The sequence below is a fragment of the Mercurialis annua genome, linkage group LG8 (assembly GCF_937616625.2).
Source record: "Mercurialis annua linkage group LG8, ddMerAnnu1.2, whole genome shotgun sequence".
NCBI classification, from domain to species: domain Eukaryota; kingdom Viridiplantae; phylum Streptophyta; class Magnoliopsida; order Malpighiales; family Euphorbiaceae; genus Mercurialis; species Mercurialis annua.
The window spans coordinates 4,089,810-4,109,633 of NC_065577.1; the positions used below are offsets into that span (position 1 = coordinate 4,089,810).

The 19,824-nt window shown below is 31.2% G+C and overlaps 1 protein-coding gene across 1 annotated transcript; it reads left to right on the forward strand.

Annotated features, from left to right (window-relative positions):
- Window positions 1-1,561: 1,561 nt before the first annotated feature.
- LOC126660071 (protein PELPK1-like) lies at window positions 1,562-2,702 on the forward strand. Its single transcript, XM_050353403.2, has one exon. The coding sequence runs from the start codon at window positions 1,629-1,631 to the stop codon at window positions 2,469-2,471; it is 843 nt and encodes a 280-aa protein (XP_050209360.2). The 5' UTR covers window positions 1,562-1,628; the 3' UTR covers window positions 2,472-2,702.
- The last annotated feature ends 17,122 nt before the right edge of the window (window positions 2,703-19,824 follow it).

Below are 19,824 nucleotides of genomic sequence, written 5' to 3' on the forward strand. Positions count from 1 at the left end.
TTTTATTTTGTAGTTCAACTTCAATCAAACTAAAAAGCAGCTATTCCTGCTAATTTGGAGACAATTTAGCTATTTTTTCTATACTAAATTAGCAATATTAATCTGTCTCAAAAACTAAATAGGAGATAATTTAGCTATGTATCCTAATGAGTACTTAAAAACTAAATAGGAGATAATTTAGCTATCTATCCTAATAAGGACTTTAATTATAATATATATTTAGTGATTAATTAAATAATTAATTAGTTAATGACTATAAAACCTCTATTTAATAATAAATTAAAAAGGATTATTCGGTAAATTTGCCTGTCCCCCCCCCCATCCGTGCTTTTATATATAGTATAGATATAGATATAGATAACGTACACTTATTATATTTTAATGAATAAAAAAAATTGTAAAATCTTTTCCCAAAGTGCCGACAATTATTTTCATCGGCAAATTAGGATGCTTTCCCGACCCGTCAGAAATTGCCCACAGATTTTACACAAATATGCCATTGGGAAAGAAAAAAAAAATTACCGACACGATTACCTACAAAATAGGATTGCCGCTTTTTCCCGATGGATTCCTGATGGCAAAAATCATATGAAATTATCAACACCAATTTTATTTCTAAATTATTGTATGTCCGTCGTAAATTAATCGTTAAATCATTTATGTTGAGCCCTGTTTTCTCGACAAATGTTTATCCGACGACCCCCTTTTCCATTAATAAATTAGCGAGTAATTTTTATTTGTGTCAAGAATTATTTTCAACGCGAGTTTTCTTAGACACATGTAAACCGTCGAGAATTCATTAGAAAACCTGATTCTCGATGGATTTTAGCTGATTTTTGATGGAATTATCCATCAAGAATACTATAGATTCTAAAATGGTCATTAATAAAAATATGATATCTAAACCAAAGATTTAAAAACTAGCTCGGTCCACTCGGTTCAACTATTAAGAATTGACAAGTTATCTAGTCTAAATTAATTAAAAAAACTGAAATCTGGTCCAATCAAATTAGACAACATTGAATTGGATTGAACTGGTCAAAATTGTTTATTGAACCAATGGTTGAATCGGTTGAACCAGCAGTTAAACTAGCTGAATCGTAGGCACACCACTTTGGTTTAAAATACTGATTAAATTCAAAAAAATTATATTTACAATCAATTTAGGAGAGTTGCATCAATCATTTTTACGTTGGAGATATCTTATTGAAAGATGTCATAGAATGATTCTAACAAGTAACTAATGAGTTTTAGAAGGATAAGGTGTACTTGCCAAAGAATAACGAAAAGGAAATACCTTTCATTTGTACTTTAAGCTCATTATTTTTAATTTTTGTTGAATCTAGTTAAACTAATTAGCATCTATAGTCCTTCAAATTGGTTACAGCTTGAAGGAAAAACAGACAACTATCTGGCTTAACATATTAGAATAATGAGTACAAATTTGTAGGTGAGAAGTTGAACTACATGTACACAAGTTTTTCCACCAACTCACCTCTTCAAACTTGTAAATTCTCCACTTCTGAAATCTATAAAAACCCTCAATACAACTCAGAATCAACACACAAAATTTACAACAAAGAAACTTAATTACCAATTTCTCAAAAGCTCAAATCCGTTTTCTGAAAATGGTTTATTTTCGCCTTTCGTCGTCATTTTTTCTGCTATTGATCATCACTTTATCAATTCAGGTTGATGCTCGACAGCTTCTCGACACGAAATTGCCAGATGTACCTAATCTTCCGAAACCTGAAGTTCCTACCTTACCGAAACCTGAACTGCCAGAGTTGCCAAAGCCAGAAGTGCCGAAATTGCCCGAATTACAGAAACCTGAAATACCCAAATTGCCTGAATTTCCAAAGCCTGAACTACCTAAGTTACCTGAATTGCCGAAGCCAGAAGTTCCAAAGGTTCCAGAATTTCCAAAACCCGAACTACCCAAGTTACCTGAATTGCAGAAACCTGAAGTTCCGAAGGTGCCAGAATTGCCAAAACCTGAACTCCCCAAGGTTCCTGAATTGCAAAAACCTGAAGTCCCAAAATTGCCGGAATTGCCAAAACCTGAAGTTCCAAAGGTGCCTTTATCACAAAATTCTGAAGTCTCAAAGGTGTCAGAATTGCCAAAACCTGAAATTCCCAAGATTCCTGAACTTCCGAAACCTGAACTGCCCAAGATTCCTGAACTGCCAAAACCTGAATTCCCAAAGATGCCTGAACTGCCAAAACCCGAACTCCCCGAGATCCCTGAACTACCAAAACCTGAAGTCTCAAAGGTGCCTGAATTGCCAAAACCTGAAATTCCAAAAGTTCCAGAATTGCCAAAACCCGAACTCCCCAAGCTTCCCGAGTTTCCGAAACCGGAACTCCCATCTTTCCCACACTTTCCGGAGCTTCCAAAGCCGACATTGCCTACCATACCAATTGCTCCAAAAGACATCAAACCACCTCAGTCAACTACTACTACTCCTTAAATGAATGCTTACATTCAGAACATTTTATGTTTCCTCGGTGAATTTTACATAGCGTTCTTCATATTCTGCTCTTTTTATGTTTAGTGCAGAAATTTTTATTGTTTGTTTGGTTATTATTATTCTAATTTTTGTTATTCAGATTGTCATTATCTTTTGTAATTCTGGTTATGTTGGATTACTGTATTTTCTTACTATTTTTTAGCTATATATATTATACAGGTTTTCTTTGTATCTGGTTTTTGTTTCCATCATCAACTTTTAATTATCCGCTAGCCAATGCTGTATGTTTAAATAAACAAGCTATCAAGCTGTCGTTTTTAGTGTTCGTTCTTGGCAATACATGTAACAGAGTCCCTGAATTTTCACTATTTATATAATTAAATACCCCAACCTTACTATTGTCCAATTGGATCCTTATACTTTCATTTTCGTTACTTGTGACACTTACTGAAGTTAGGAGCATGTATTATAAATGATTAACTCGGTTAAATAATAAAACTGAACTATCTCAATATTTCTAAATAGATGCCTCAGTTTTCAACCTTTTTTTTTATAACACTTAACCATTGAAGAAAATACAATCAAATATTTGAATATCAATATTTAATTTTGAATAATATCATTTATTGAAATATTAAATTTAGTTATTTGATAAATCAATCAAATGAAGTAAATTTAAAAGCAAATTTTAAGATGATTAAGTTTTTTTTTTAATGAATTTTATATGATAAGTTGCATATCTTTTCTGTTGTAAAATTTAAATAAAAAGATAACATATACCAACTTTCATTTTGTCTCAAATTGAAACACCATTTTAAATTTGGTATAATTTGTTGAGGTGGATGCCGTAAAATGATGTTCACGTAAGCAGGTTACATCGAATCAGAATGACTTCCATCTAGGGGTGTGCAGTATTCGGTCAAAACCGAATTATTTGACCGAACCAAACCGAAATTTTAGTTTGGTTCGGTTTTTGGTTAATTCGGTTCGGTTTCAGTTTTCATTTTTTAAAAGTTTGGTTAATTTGGTTCGGTTCGGTTTTGGATATGAAATTTTTGAATTAACCGAACCGACCGAAATAACCGAATTATATATATTTACAATGTTATTTTTATAATTTTTTTTAAAATATTAAGGTAAGTTTGAATTTTTTTAGGATTTAACTACTAAATAACCTTAAAACTATACAATACCAGTAAATTAGTATTTTTTATTTTTATTTTATTTTTTAATAATTAATTTTAATAAAATTTGGTTATTTCGGTTAACCGAAATAACCGTCAAAATAATTCGGTTCGGTTACGGTTTTGGAAATTTCTAATATTTTGGGTTCGGTTAATTCGGTTTCGGTTCGGTGACCGAACCGACCGTTGCACACCCCTACTTCCATCTCAGTAAGTTACACCATATTTTAAAATGGTGTATCGATTTGTCATAAAATTAAAGTTGGTGCATAAATTTGACATTTTTTATAAATCAAAATTAAATTAAAATAAAACATGTAAAGAAAATGAAATTTTATGACATTACTCCTATAAATAATAAAGTGTACTTTAATATAAATAATCAAACATTGATTGCAACGTACGCATAATTTGGTTGAAAATCACTTAAAAATCTTCCAATATCACTTAAATCGAAGTTCAGTTGCCAAATTGGAACAAAATAAAATCGGGTGACCGAACTGAATTAAGCCTAAATTATAGGGACGACCAGGATCAACTATCCTACAATGTAGATGATATGTTCTTATAATTGAATTTCTGAGCTACTTTTGAGAAGTATGCCAAAGGTTTCAGCCACATATATTACTAACAGAAGAGATTAAATATTGATTAGACTTAAATTAGAATTATGGTAACCCTTCTGTTCAGTTTAGTTAAACTAAGACATAATGTCAGTGCTTCTACAGGTTTCCAAATTACCATAATCTGATCATCCACATCTCAATTAATTAGCCCAACAAATCAAGAAATAGTACCAAATAACTAGTCAGATAGATAGCTTATTAAATTAATAAAAAGTGATTAATTATTGATTTTCTTAGGTTGGAAGTTGAACTACTTAGAAATTAACCAGCTTAATTCCCCACCAACAGCTTAAATTGCCGGGTTTAAAGAAAAGATTGTCTATTTTATGGGGTTTAAACTTTTGGCGTCTTATCTCCTTAGGATGTGGTTTTTATCAAATTTTGTTAAATTCTCAACTTGATAAAGATTTGTGTTGGTGTCGAAAACCCAGTTTTCTTCGAATACGACGTTGGACCTCTTGTTTTGATCCTTACTAGGAAAAATCAACAACCCAAGCCTGGGTTAGATTTTATAGATCTTTTGGGAACTTCTAGATCCTCACACTTTGGTGAATATTGTCTTAAAAATTAAAGTTCCAATTAGAATTTAAGAGCTACATTGGAGGGTCATTTTGGTCATTTTGCTAGGATTTTGGTTGATATTGATTTAGCAAATTCGTTGCATTATGAGTTATTTTTAGACTGTAAAAGTAGTTTATTAGAAATTGATATATCTTATGAAATGATGGTAATATCATAATATTACCATTAAAATTTGGATGCATTTATCGTACAATTATTACGATATTGCCATCATTTTAATGAGGTGTTATATTATGAATGATTTAATTTATATATGAATGTGGTAGACTCGATCTATCTAAGAATTTCTCTGATTTGTTATATAATTTGATGCTTTATTTCCATATATAGGGGAGTTGAATAAACAAAATAGAAATTTGAAAATCTAACCGAAACAAAATTGAAGTTGAAGGATCCAATTGCAAAATTGATTAATGAATTTTTAGATCGTCAAACTTTATGCGCTCTTTAGACAATTGTAATACATTCTCTTCATATCCGTTAATCAGGGATTAGCATTCAAATGACAAAAGTTAAAGTTTAAGAGCCATATTAAATAAAACTGAAGTTGAAGAACTTAATTAAAAAAACAGTAATTAATAGCTATTTCATACAAAATAATAATTCTTTACTTTGGTTCATGGAATAAGTATTCCATAGAATTGCAATTCTATGATTTTGTGGAATAAGTACTCTTCCCAAAAAGTAAAGAATGGTTATTTTTAGGGAAATTTAGGTATTTACCTAAAAAACAAAAATATTTGCACTTTTTACCTCAACAAGGAAAAGTTACAAAAAATACCTCACCTTTTTTTCATATTTATGTTTTTACTCTCGGAATTAAAATAATTATAATTTTACTCCATTATCATAAAAGCAGCAGTTACATTATCATCTCAGTATCATAATATTTTTTAAAAAATTATTTTTCGTACGTTATCATACTATTATCATTAACTCTGTCATACTATTATCATAACTTATCTTTATAAAAAGCAACAGTTACATTATCATATCGTTATCACCGCAGTGTTATGATAACGATATGATAATATAGTGATACTTATACGATAATCAGACACTGTTTATCATAATAGTATCATAAATATTATCATAACATTATCATATAGGTACCATAAATATTATCATCTCGGTATCATATAATAATGCTATGATAACGACATGATAATGTTATGATAACAATATGATAATCAAATATTATTTTCTATAAACAATCTTTTTTTCCTGCAATATTATGATAACTACATGATAATACAGTGATACTCATATGATAATCAGAAACTGTTTTTTTTTATAGAAAAATATTTTTCTCTGCAGTGTTATGATAATGATATGATAACGTCATAGTGATAACGATATGATAACCAGGAGCTGTTTTCTGCAGAAAATCGTTTTTTCTGCAGAAAATTGTTTTCTTTCATCATAAAATTGTTTTTAATGCAGATTTTCAGATCTTAAACTGAAAAAATTCAAGAACAATTTTTTTAGATCTGAGAGTTAAAATAAATCGTAATAATCACCACGAGTTGAGAAAAAAAAAATCGCTAAAATATGGAAGAACGGCAAATCAACGGCGACGTGAAAACAAAGCGAAGGCGGGACGAAGGCGGGACGAAGGCGGAGCAACGGCGGATCGTTGAAGAAACGACGGCGGCGTGATAAAGAATAAAAAGATAAACAAAGAAGAAGAAAAAATGGAGAAGAAGACAAATGGAGAAGAAGAAGAAGAAGAAAGAGAAAAAGAGAAAGAAAGAAAGAAAGAGTAGAAAATCTGAGAAAAAAAGGGAGATACTCATGTTAGAGTAAAAATAAAATGGTTAGAGTAAAAAATAATAAGAAATGAGTATGATTATAATAAAAAAAGACTTTAGAGTAAAAAAATAAAAGTGCTAAGAAGATGAGGTATTTTCTCTATCTTTTCTTTGTTGAGGTATAATTTACTATTATTTTAGAAAATAGAGTGTTTTCTCTAATTTTCTCTTATTTTTATTCCAAAATATTCCATTTCAAAAACTAAACATGGCCCAAGTATTTTGCCTAAATTAAACAGAAAATTATGCAACTATTTTGTCTATCCCACAAATATTATGAATCTTTTTTTTATTTGGTCGAAAATAGTTTTACTTGATCCATGTACTAATGGAGAGTGCACCACATTTTCACATGTCCGTTAACATAAGGATTTCATAAAATTGTTTTTTTTTTAAATATAAAAACTAAGTAAAACAACAAAAACGCTTGAAGACGAAAAATAAATAAATCAAAAGTATAGATGTCTTAAGATAGATTGTTATGAAACTATTTATACATACATATTATGCAGCTGGAAAACCTTTGATTAAGGCAAATATATAGAAGTAAATATGAGACAAAAGTACCATATATTTGAGGAAAGAAAAGAGTAATCACAAATTTAATAAAAAAATTTAAGTAATTCTTTTTACAATTGATCAATGTCATTAACTCTATACAGTCTAGTTTCATGATTACATTCAAAAGAACATTACTAACTAATCCTCCATAATCTAAGATTGGGGATGGAAAACTAATTAATTATTATGTCAAGTACTATTTGATGGGGTGAGTTTAGTTCCACAGTGGCTCGGTATGACCGGCCACCAATTGACCCGTAGGGAAGGGATTAGCCATGCCTTTCACCGGCATGTATGGTGCACTTCTCGGATCAAGTGGCAATATTGTAGTTTGTTGCATGTTCGCATAATATTGAAGTGAATCGGGTGCCGGTGCTGGTGCCGGTATTAATACTGGAGGAGGTTTGCGAGCAAGGCTAACGTTCGTACTTGAAAACGACAAGACAATGAAGAAAAATGTTAAGATAGTGCATTTATAGTTATAAGACTCCATGATGATATTATTAGTATTCGGAGAAATTATTAAGCGAGTTTGTATGTCTATATATATGTATGTATTTGTAAACGTTTTTGTGATTAATTGATTTGAAATGAAGATATGATGTTGGCATATTTATAGCTGGAAAATCATGAAATATTTGGAAATTTTAGCTACAAACGAGGCTGAAATATTGTTATTAGGGTAATTAAAGACTAGTTTTGTTATTAGTTAGGGTTTCTAAATATAAATTAAACTAATTAAACACCATACAGTCTAACATGTTTTGTGATTTACATATTGAAATTTTTAGCTAGATATATGTATTTGGACTACCTATTCTTAAGGGACTGCTCGCTATATTTATGGCGGTGATATTTTTAGACACTTTTGTTAATTATTGTTAGATAATGATACTACTTGAAAATCTTTGGTATAAAATGAAGGCTAATCTCATTTTTGGATCCTTAAATTATACGATTTTAGTTATCAGGTCACTCATCCTCTATTTTTTTAAAATCTTTATATTTTCACTTTTTGGTTCATTGGTTTTTAAATGGAGATCCACTTAAGAATCACTTGAGGAGGCAATAAATTAAAAAGTAAAAATTTAAGAACCCAATAAAGCAAATGAGATTCACTTAAGGACCTAATGCATAAAAAAATAAAAGTTTAAGAATCTGAAAAAGTCATATGAAAATAAAAAATCTGATAAATTAAAATTATACTATAATTTAAGAATCTAAAATGGATTAGCATAAAATGAATGTTATCTCAGGTTCTTGTGATACCTAGTTGCTAAAATATCTAAATTGTTAAAGAAAAAGCTGAGAAGAAATTTTTTAAATAGATTTTATTTATTCTGTCAAATGAAAATATAACTAATCAAATTCTACACATGAGTTGTCGTATTAAGAAAAATTATCATTTAGTAATATAGTAAAATTCAATTATTAGCATATTTAACTTCTACTGTGTTCTTTGTTAAAAAAAAAACTTCTACTGTGTTCAAGCTTCATGCTAAGTTCATGTTGCTGATAATATTGCTGAGGTGTTTGTAATACCATGTACGATTGGTATTGCCGGAGTTGGCAATTTATCCCATTTCCGATAACCCGAGCTAGTAGAATAAAAAATATAAAAGTGATTGGATAGGCAAGACCCGAATAGGTCGGTTTTAAGAATTCTAATACGAAAAATTTGGTATCAGAATTCAATTCAAAGATAAAATTTGGGACTAAAAGAAACGTTGAAAAAAATTATTAAAATAAAGTTTATGTCCCAAATTGGTAAATAATAAGTTAATTTTCGGAAATTGCAATCAAGAGATTATCGACGGAAAATAATAATTTTGGATTAGTGTTATTTATTTAGGTATAAATAATACGTACGTAATTGAGTTAAAGCGAGTAATTAACCGTTTGGTTAAAAGGATAAGTTTGAAAGAGAAATGATTTAAGTTAATGAAATGAGGGATAGAAGTGGTTATGTAGCCATCATATATATAGGAATTCATATGAATGAATTCATAAGAAAGAAGAAGAAGATCGGAGAAGTTTAGAAAACGGAGAAAGCTTATGAAGTCTAGGGTTTCGCCGTTCGACGTCCGAATCGCGCTATTCTCGTTCCGATTTCTTCAGAAACTCGATCTGTATCATCTCTAAGCTTCAAAATAAGATAAGCTTGACATTTTGGTTGTGTGAATTGATGGTTATTGGCTGTTTTGGGTTAACTAACATTACGGTCGAGTCGAACTCACTTAAATCACGTCAAAATCATCATTTTTTATCGTTTCAGAGATTTGTTTTGTGGGTTATAGGTATGGAAGCATGTCAGGATGGATTCAGAAGGCTAAAGTGTGAAAAACGTGATGTGCGAGGGGCTGTTATGGTAGTCTCGGGACGCGAGGCTGAGTCTCGCGACGCGAGACAACCTCTCACGCCGCCAGACCATGTCTCACGCCGTTAAAGGGGCTAGGCACATTGTGCCTAGCCACTGGCGATCCCTGTACGTCGTGCCGAGGTCCGACACGATGTACCCCGACCCGATAGCGTCTCGTGAACTCCGAAAACGTGAAAAACGATCGTCGAACTTGACATTTTGAATTAGGGTTTCACAATGAATGCTTCAAGCAAAGTTTAATCAATTAGTCGAATATCTCGAAGGGTATTAAACAAGTATAAGATAATAGTTAAAGGTTATTGAGCTTACGAACCGTGAACCATCGAATTGGGAAAACCTAAATCTATAACTTAGGGTTTTAGGTTCACGAGGTTCACATTTATATACTAAATGTGTATTTGATTTGAACATGTAACAGACGTATCAGCAAGCTACAAGGTCGACGCATTTGGATTAAGATTTGATAGTTATATCGAAAGTTTTTTTGATTGGATAACGGTCAATGTGAGTTATATTTTACTTTCGTATATTATTCGTAAAAGTTATTTGATAAATTATAAATAATATTATCACATACATCGCATATTATATGATTTTATTGTATACTATATCGTTGATTGATTGTTTTAACTATAAGAATCTGGTGTGCGATCCGAGGAAACAACTACCTATTGGATGTCAATAGGCTGTATGATCACTAGTGTCAGGTAAGTCTTAGCAAATAGAATTAGACTAACTTGTTGTGTATGATACGAAGGTCAGCATGGTTGAATTATCCCGCGGCCTTTATCTAGCGAGTCGCCATGGTTGAACTATCCCGAGACTCATATCGATTGTTGGATTAAACTGATGGTACGAGTCACCATGGTTGAACTATCCCGAGACTGTATCAGATGGTATTGGTTGACTTAGTTGAACTATCCCGTAACCTACCATCAGGATTAAGAAATTGTTATCGTTTACGAATACTAGGAAATGCCTAGTTCAGGATCGTTCATAAGATTAGGGTTTCGATCGGATCAAATATTTGGTTTATATTGTATATTATATAAATGATTGTTTTAAATGTGATGTTATTTTTATATTACCGTTAGTAATTTGTAATCTCACTCAGCATAGTCTGACCCGTTATTTTAAACATTTCAGATGCTTAAGGTTTGGACTTGGCTAGAGTCCACCTCTTTTGGGTCCGGAAGTCGTCAGTTGCATGTATAGTTCCTGACTTTCGTAGAACTACAGTAGTGGTCCTGAGTTGACAGAGTCATGGTCTTGACATCAGTGTATTATGTTTGTTGTTTTACTTGCTGTCTGTGTATGTATCTTTTTGTAAGTCACGTCAGTTGTATTTTGTTTCACGACGCCAGTTGCCGGTGATATGTATTAGATACACTAGTATGTATATAGTATCGTGGGGCCAGTACGAACATGGTACGGAAGTTAGAGCCCATATGTTTGACAACGACTAGTGTATATATATGTATATATGTTTATCTATATGCTTCCGTGTAATTAGTCCTTATTTGTTATTTGCGAATTTTTTTTTATGATTTTAGGCTTGCTAAGGGTTTTGGAGCTACCACTCCCATTCCCTAGCGCCGGTCTCGGCTCAATAATTTGGGTCGTGACAGTGTTTAAGCAGATTATTCTGCTGAGATGTTCAAGCTTGATGGAGTGTGTGTGAAGTTAGTTAAAGGGTGATTACAGGTGTGTGTTTTAGTTTCTTATAGCTTTAACCTATATAATCATGACACATATCATGAAGCAATTATTTTTCTGTAATTCTCAGCTTGCTACATAAAGCTGTGACTTGTAATCTTTGTCATTAAGAAATAAAATTTCATTTTGCTCTCAATTTCTAAAATGGTATTAGAGCTTTGAGTTATTAGCAGTTATCTTTTTCTTCTTTTCCTTTCATTTTCTCGGGAAACAATCACTTCATGCCCATTTGATTTTTTTCTCTGTTTCACAAGCAAATCACAAATTCAGTATCCTTGCATTACTGTGATTCTTGCAATCATATTTTCTTTCAAAAATGACAACCGCCGCTTCTCAGATTCCATGGAGATAGGAAGAGAATCTTGCTAGTCAATTTTACATTCATCCAAACAAAAATTCATCTCTTATTAAGCCTCTATTGAACGGTGTTAATTACTGATAACGTAGCTAGTAACATAAAGACAGCAAAGCAGGCGGCAATGATTTATCAATTACCATTCTTGGTCAGGATCCATGAAGAAAGCTCTAGTGGCTAAGAACAAGATGAAACTTGTAGATGGATCAATTTTTGTACCCACAAAGGATAATCCAATGTATTCTGTGTCGGAACGTAGTAATAATTTGGTGATGTCTTGGATCTAAAATTCAGTTTCTTCTCCTATTAACAAGAGCATTGAATAAATTTATGCTGCTCTGGAAGCATGGACTGATCTTGAATCAAGATTTTGCATTGGGAGATGCATATAAAGTTTCAAACATTCAAGAAGACACGAACAATTTCAAACAGAATACACTGAGTGTAGTTGAATACTTCACACATCTTAAAAAATGTGGGATGAACTGATCAATCTAAGGCCTATTCCAGGTTGCAGCTGTGATCCTCAGTATAAGTGTGGAGGTTATGAAAAGATAAGGAATTACAGAGACAATGATGCTGCTATAAAGTTCCTAAAGGGATTGAATGAGAATTTTGCTACATTGAAATCTCAAATCTTGATTATGTATCCATTGCCAAATCTCAATAGAGTTTTTTCTCTAGCAAATCAACATGAGAGTTAGGTTACTGGTGGTTCATCAAAACTTGTTGAACCAAGTGTTTTCTATAGTCAGAGTGCAAATTCCAATGTGCATATTGCTGGTTTTACTCATAATACTGGAAAGTTTCAGTCTAAGGGAAACTATAAAAAGTTCTCAAACAACAGTATGATGAAATGTACTCACTGTGGATACTTAGGTCACACAGTAGACATCTGCTATAGAAAACATGGCTTTCCTCCAAACTACAAGTCAAAGGGAAAATATCAAATTCTTCACATATTAATCAAGTTGAATGTGTTAAAGCTGAAACCAAGCATCAGCTTGAGAGTGAGATAATTCACTCAAGAGAAATATTTGTAGCTTATGCAACTTTTACAGAATGCAAATGCTACACCAGTATCTGTAAATACAATCTTAACCATTGTCAATTCCATAGGCAATGAATCAGGTATAATATCTCTATCATGCTTTGAGAAATCATATTCATAAAAGGAAAAATGGATCATAGATAGTGGTGCAACAGACCATATTATTTGTTCTTTGAGTTATTTCAAATATTAAAGCCGTTTCAAATTCTTTTATACATTTACCAAACAATCATAGGGCTCAAGCTACTCATGTTGGTACTGTGCATCTTTCAGACACATTCATTCTTCAAAGAGTCCTCTATGTTCCTACTTTTTTTTCAATCTGATATCTGCTAGTCAACTGACAAATACAAAACAAATTTTCATTCTTCTATATTGTGATATTTGTTTCATCCAGGATATCCAAACAATGAGAATGATTGTATTAGCTAGAAAGCGTCATGGATTATACATCCTAGACAAACCTTAAATCCATATAGTTAAGCTTGTAGCTGCTACAACTGCACAACAACTTTTTCCTCCCCTTATTGAAACTTCTCAGGCACTATTGATTAGGCTATCTTTTTAATTCTAGAATGGATGTATTGAATTCAATAGATTCAAGAATCATAAAACCAAAACTTCATCATTGTAAAGTTTGTCATTTTGCTGAGCAAAAAAAAAAAATTCCATTTTCCATTAGTACTTCAATTGTAAAGTCCAATTTTGATCTAATACACATGGATATTTGGGATCCTTTCAAAATCAGTTTATTATGGACCTAAGTATTTCCTTTCTATATTGTAGATAATAAAATTAGGTATACATGGATTTACATGCTGAAACTCAAATCTGAGGTTATATATAGTGGGTACTTTTGTAAAAATATTTATTATTAGTATAGAGTGAGAAATTATGAAAAAAATGGACAAATTTACTGTAAATATGTTTCAAAATGAGGTATTTTGAAAACAATCCAATATAAATTTATTTAAATTTTATACTAGTACTTGTGTTTTTAGTCAATGCCTTATATGTATTTTATATTGAATATAATAGTTTTAGTTTTAATATAAAGGAAAATATCAAAAAATATAATTTTGCATACAATTTTGTATGTAAAAAAATTTGAGCTGCCGGGTACCCAACACATTTATGCGGTATAGCTATATTTAAAAATTGATACAAGAAAAAAAATGAAATAAATAGAGAGAAATGGAAACTAAAAGAATTTTGACTTTTTAATCTAAAAAGATGATTTTATCTATAAATTAGAAATCGAATATAAAATTCTCAGATCTAACCACAAAAATGGACTAGAAAATTACAACAGAAAATTCTTTAAAATAAAAATAAAAGTTAATTGCAAATTAAATTATGAACTTTAACAGAATTTGCAATTATAATACGAACTTTGCAACTTAACAATAAATCAGTCACATATTTTTTTTTTGGCTAATTAGAACATCGAACTAAAAAACGCTAACATGAACATTATAATATACATACATTAGCATTTTTATTGTTGCATGATTGGTAAGTGTTCCATTTTATCAAAAATTAAAAGTTGGTAACGTTAGAATTTATAATTTATTTTATAATTAATCCTAAAAATAAATGTTAATGCTAGTTAGTAGTTAAGTTTATCTTGGGGAATTTGACTATTAACTAAATTCTAAAATTAAAAACCATAACAACCATTGATCTGCTGCAGGTGTAAAAGAACTACTATTTAGTACTAAAAATAGGTCCAATAACATAGTATTTGTTTCTAAGAAGACCTAACTCATATCGATTTTTTCATTTAGTTAAAACTAAATTAATAGTTCAATCATACTTTTGAAGGAATTTGAAAGTTGCCAGTTTGACCCGGCAATTCTATAATTATACTCCCTCCGTTCTTTTTTAGTTGTCCATTTAGCCAATATTACACATAACAAGATAGTGCTCCTTTTGTCTTGATTTATAAAGAGAAATACTAATATAACCCTATTAGTTAATAAATACCTTTTAAGTTAAAACATAGAGTCATTTATTAGGGATGGGTAAATTTGGAAGATAATAGCTAAAATAATATTGAAATTCTAAATGGACAACTAATTAGAGACAAATATATTTTACTAAATGGACAACTAAAAAAGAACGGAGGTAGTAGTAATTATACTTTTGAAGGAGATTAACGATAAAGCTTCAAATTCTTCAATTTAACAAAAATTTGAATTAGTAATCGTCAACAATTAGGAGTAACTAATTAGACAACATAATTACAAGTTTTAGGCTTTTCCGATTTGCTAAATATTACCAAATAGCTCATTGTTTTCCACCTATAAAAATGTCAGCATTTCTTCATTTCAAATCAACTAATTAAAAAAACATTAACAAATACATACATACATATAAACAAACATACAAACTCGTTTAATATTTCTCTAAATAAATTTGATATTAGAATGACATCTTACAAGTGCACCGCCTTAGCATTTTTCTTCATTATCTTATCATTTTCAAGCATGAACGTTATCTTTGCTCGTATACTTTTGCCTGCATCGGCGCCAACATCAGCACCAGAACCGGCACCTGAGCCACTTCGATATTATACGCATTCGGGAGATACAATATTGCCAATTAATCCCGTAAGTGTATCAACCGAGACAGTGAAAACCGTGTTTACTCCCTTCTCCACAAATGAAATGGCGACCGATTATGTCGAACCAAGTTGGAACTTAGCTCATCCAACCAAATAGTTATCACAATAATCATTAGTTTCTCAATCCCGGTCTACATTATAGATGGTTGACATTCTTATGAATGTAACCTCACTTAGACTATAGAGTTAATGACATTCAAAATTGTTTGAATTTTTATTTAATTTATTGTTTTCAAATAAATGGCACTTTTGTCTTACATTTACTAATATGTATACATTGTATTTTTACTATATTGTGGGATAGACAAAATAATTGCATTATTCTCGATTTTGGATCCACATAATTATTAGCTTCGGATTTTATGAAAATAAAAAAGCTTCAGAATAAGGATGGCAATGGGGCGGGGTGGGGACGGGGAAGCCATCCCCATCCCCATCCCCGCGTCTATGGGAAATCTCCATTCCCGTCCCCATTTAATTAATGGGGATAAAATCAACCCCATGGGGATCCCCATTCCCCGTACAATTAAATATAATTTATAAATAATTTTGTTATTTTCATAAGATATTTTTAAAAAATTATTATAGAAAATACTATTATCTTTTATAATAATATATATTTATAAATAAATAAAAACTAATAAAAAAATTAAGTTAAATTATTTAAAATTATAAATAATATACTAAAATTTATAATATAATATAAATATGCATAAATATAAAGCAGGTCCCCATGGGGACGGGGATGGGGATCCCCATGGGGTGGGGACTATACTCCGTCCCCTCCCCATCCCCGTGGTTGGGTAATGATTTTTCCCCATCCCCGTACCCGTGGGGGTAATCGGTGGGGATTTCCGCCCCATTAGGGGGCGGGTCCCCATGGAGAATGGGGAATCCCCTCCCCATTGCCATCCTTACTTCCACTACAAGAATGTCCGGTGTTTGCGACAGATTTTTCCGTCACTAACACCCGTAATTCCGTCGGAAAACGTGTTTTCCGACGGAATACCGACGGAAACAATCTGTCGGCATGTTATTCGTCGGCATTATTTGGCGATAAAAATAGTCCGTCAGGAACCATCACCGACGGATTAATAACGGTCGGTAACATTCGGTATCCGTCGGTGAGTTTTGACCAACACATCGACGAAGAGCCGACGTTTTACCGACGACTATTCCGTCGGTAAAGTTTACAGGGTCATAAACAGATGGGGAATTGACCTGTCACTGCATTATTGACAACGTTAAACAAGTCCTTAACTTAAAATATATTCAAATAAGCCCTCATTTCTACTTATTAGAAAAATAAAATAAACCGCCATCTTATCCAACCCGCCACCACCTACTTCCACTACTAGAAAACTACATTTTAGCAACGGATTTTTCCGTCGCTAAAGGCTGAAATCCGTTAGTAAATTAAGTTTTCCGTTGGTAAAAGGCTAAAATCCGTCGTTAAATCAAAAAATTTCCGTCGGTAATTCTGTATTTTCTAATAGTGTTCGGTCGAGCCGCCATCGACCCCCGCCACTCGTCTTCCACATGGAGGACTAACTGCAGATCTGGGAAAGACGAGCTTAGCCGTCCGGCGGCTGGTCGTGGTTCCGATGTCCGGCGAAGGTTATAGAGTTTAATTATTTATATTTGATAATTTTTTTATTATAAAGTTTTGGCTAAACTCATTTTAAGGTCTTTAAACTTTTATTTTTTGGTTCATCAAGTCCTTCAATTTTTATTTGGCTTTCTCAAATCCTTAAACTTTCATTTTTTGGTTCATCAAGTCCCTCAACTTTATTTAAATTTTTCAGGTCCTTAAACTTTTGTTTTATGGTTCATTAGGTCCTTAAACAAAGATCCATTTAAGGATACAATGAACCAAAAAATAAACAATTAGGGACTTGAGAAAGACAAATATAAGTTAAAGGATCCGATGAACAAAAAAATAAAAGTTTAAGGACCGAAGAAATCAAATAGAAGTTAAGGGATCTAATGAACTAAAAATATAGAGTCTAGGGACCTCAAAGAAGTTTAGCCTAAATTTTTTAAGTTGTGAAGGAGGTTGTTTATTTGTGGTATATATAAATGTTATTTAAATGATGTGTTAAAAATGGATTTTTTTTTTAAAAAAAATTATCCAAATGAAAAAAGTTCAATTTGACGCTTTAGGGTGCTATTGAAATGACAAATTTAAAATATGGTGCAATTGATGGTTTTACAAGGTCAAGATTGCTATTGATAAAAAAGAATAAATGTCGGTGGTTTTTGACTCTATTAGCCTTTAAATTATTATTGATAAACTATTTCAGTAAAAAATTTGACTCTTTATTGAATGTATAAGAGATACTACTAATAAAAAATAAGGTATTTTAAATTTGTCACCTAGCAACTATAGTTCATTTTTCAAATAAACATAATTTAATTTTTTATCAGTTTAATTCATCATTGTTTCATCTTTTTTTTTAAATATACTAGACTCATTTAGAATTGACGTAACACAATCTTATAAAAATTAGGCTAAACCTATCTAGAGGCCCTTGTACTATATCATTTTTGTTCAAAAAGCCCTTGTACTATTTTTTTGTTCTTCAGGTCCCTGTACTTGGCAAAATTCCGATTTTCAGGTCCTTTTAAGGGACTGGAGGAACAAAAAATTTGTAAGCAGAGGGACTGGAGAAAACTTAAAAAGGACCTGAAAATCAAAAATTATGTAAGTAGAGGGACCTGAAGAATAAAAAAATAGTATAAGGGCTTTTTGAACAAAAATGATATAGTACAAGGGCCTCTAGATGGGTTTAGCCTAAAAATTATCCTACTTGACACATACAACACCAAACTTTCAGCTATAAACTAAACATGTATATATTTGGAAAAACAAAGTTTTAAAATTATGTTATATTTGATAAAGGAATGATAAAAAGATTACAAAAAGATTAGATTTTTTTAAGTAAAAATTTGGAGTTGGGGAATCAGGAACGCACCCGAACGGGGTTTTTCTAATACCTGGAGGCAAGATTGGCAGCTGGATAGCGAAGAAATGAACCAACCAAACAATAAATGACTTGAAGAAGATGGCTCACTCTCTGGCCACCAAATCCTACACTTTCTTGTCATTTTTTTTTTCCAGTTTCCCTCTGGTTTTCAGTATATGAATTAATAGCAAACTAGCTGCATATAATAACACTAAAATCTCACACTTATATTATAGCATTACATAAATGAAGAGTAATTTGCGTGAATTAGGTTTGATAGAAGCGGAACGGAAGAGTAATTTGCATGAGTTAATTGCCATAACTATCAAGTTCATAAATTAGGTGAAATTAATTTTTTTTTCTGTTTGGACACGTAATAATTGATGGAGAGGTAAAAGAAAAATTTAAGTGACAATTTGCCTCCTCAACTTGTAAACAATGGACAATTAACATATAAATTAATTTTGTGGACAAATTAATCACGAACTTGATAGTTATGACAATTAACTCCATTTGGATAGATTAACTTACAACTTGAGGAGCAAATTATCAATTTAGAAAACAATTAGCTTATAAGTTGAGGAGATAAATTGCCAAAATAGGGTTCATTGTTCACCTTTTGTCCTACTTTTTTTTATCCCTTTCTCTTGTATATTTGTTTTTAAATATATTTTCCATACCCAACAATTAAATTATTAAAATAATAAATTTCAATTTTTATTAAAAAAACTAATATTAATAATAAATTATTTTATATGTTAATTATAATATTAATGACTTTAATGTTATTAAATTCAATTATTTTTATATTATATAGTGAAATACTAATGGCAACTTAATAGGTGGGTCAATTAGCTTTAATTAAAAAATTGAAATTTATTTAGAAAAAAAAAAGCGTTTGAGAAGATTAGAAGAGAGATTTTAAATTGGTTCGATTTAAATTAAAAACTAAATCGACTACTTAATTAAATATTGAAATTTTATAGTTCACTAAAACTTCAAAAAAGTTATAAGTTGTGTTTATAGCTTAACATCTAACTTTACACAATTGAATATTCAAGGCAATTAAAAAACCCCAGTAAATAGTAATTACCAACAAAAATAAAAACAATCAATGTAAAACCAATTTTTTTAAGAAGGTATTTATTGTGGCATCAAATATATATGTTGTAGCCCCAACGATAATTTAGGCCGCGCCCATCATGAGGATGTCTCACCCGCGACTAAGCTTCCAAAAGCAAGGGTATAAGGAATAGAGAAGTCGCGCCCTCTTAGCATATACATCACTTTACTCGCTACCAATAATAAAATTAATAAACCAAAAATAAAAAATTCATTAGATACAATTTTCTTGAAGAAAAAGCTAAAGAAATATATGTAACATATTCAATGCTATTAAATCATCACTGTTGACCCAAGAGAAACTCTTGCTCTGATCCATCGATCCTTCCTGACCATAAAAGATTTCGCATACAACGCTCCATATAATCAATCA

Coding starts and splice junctions, on each gene's coding strand:
- LOC126660071 (XM_050353403.2), top strand. CDS start 1,629: ATGGTTTATTTTCGCCTTTCGTCGTCATTTTTTCTGCTATTGATCATC.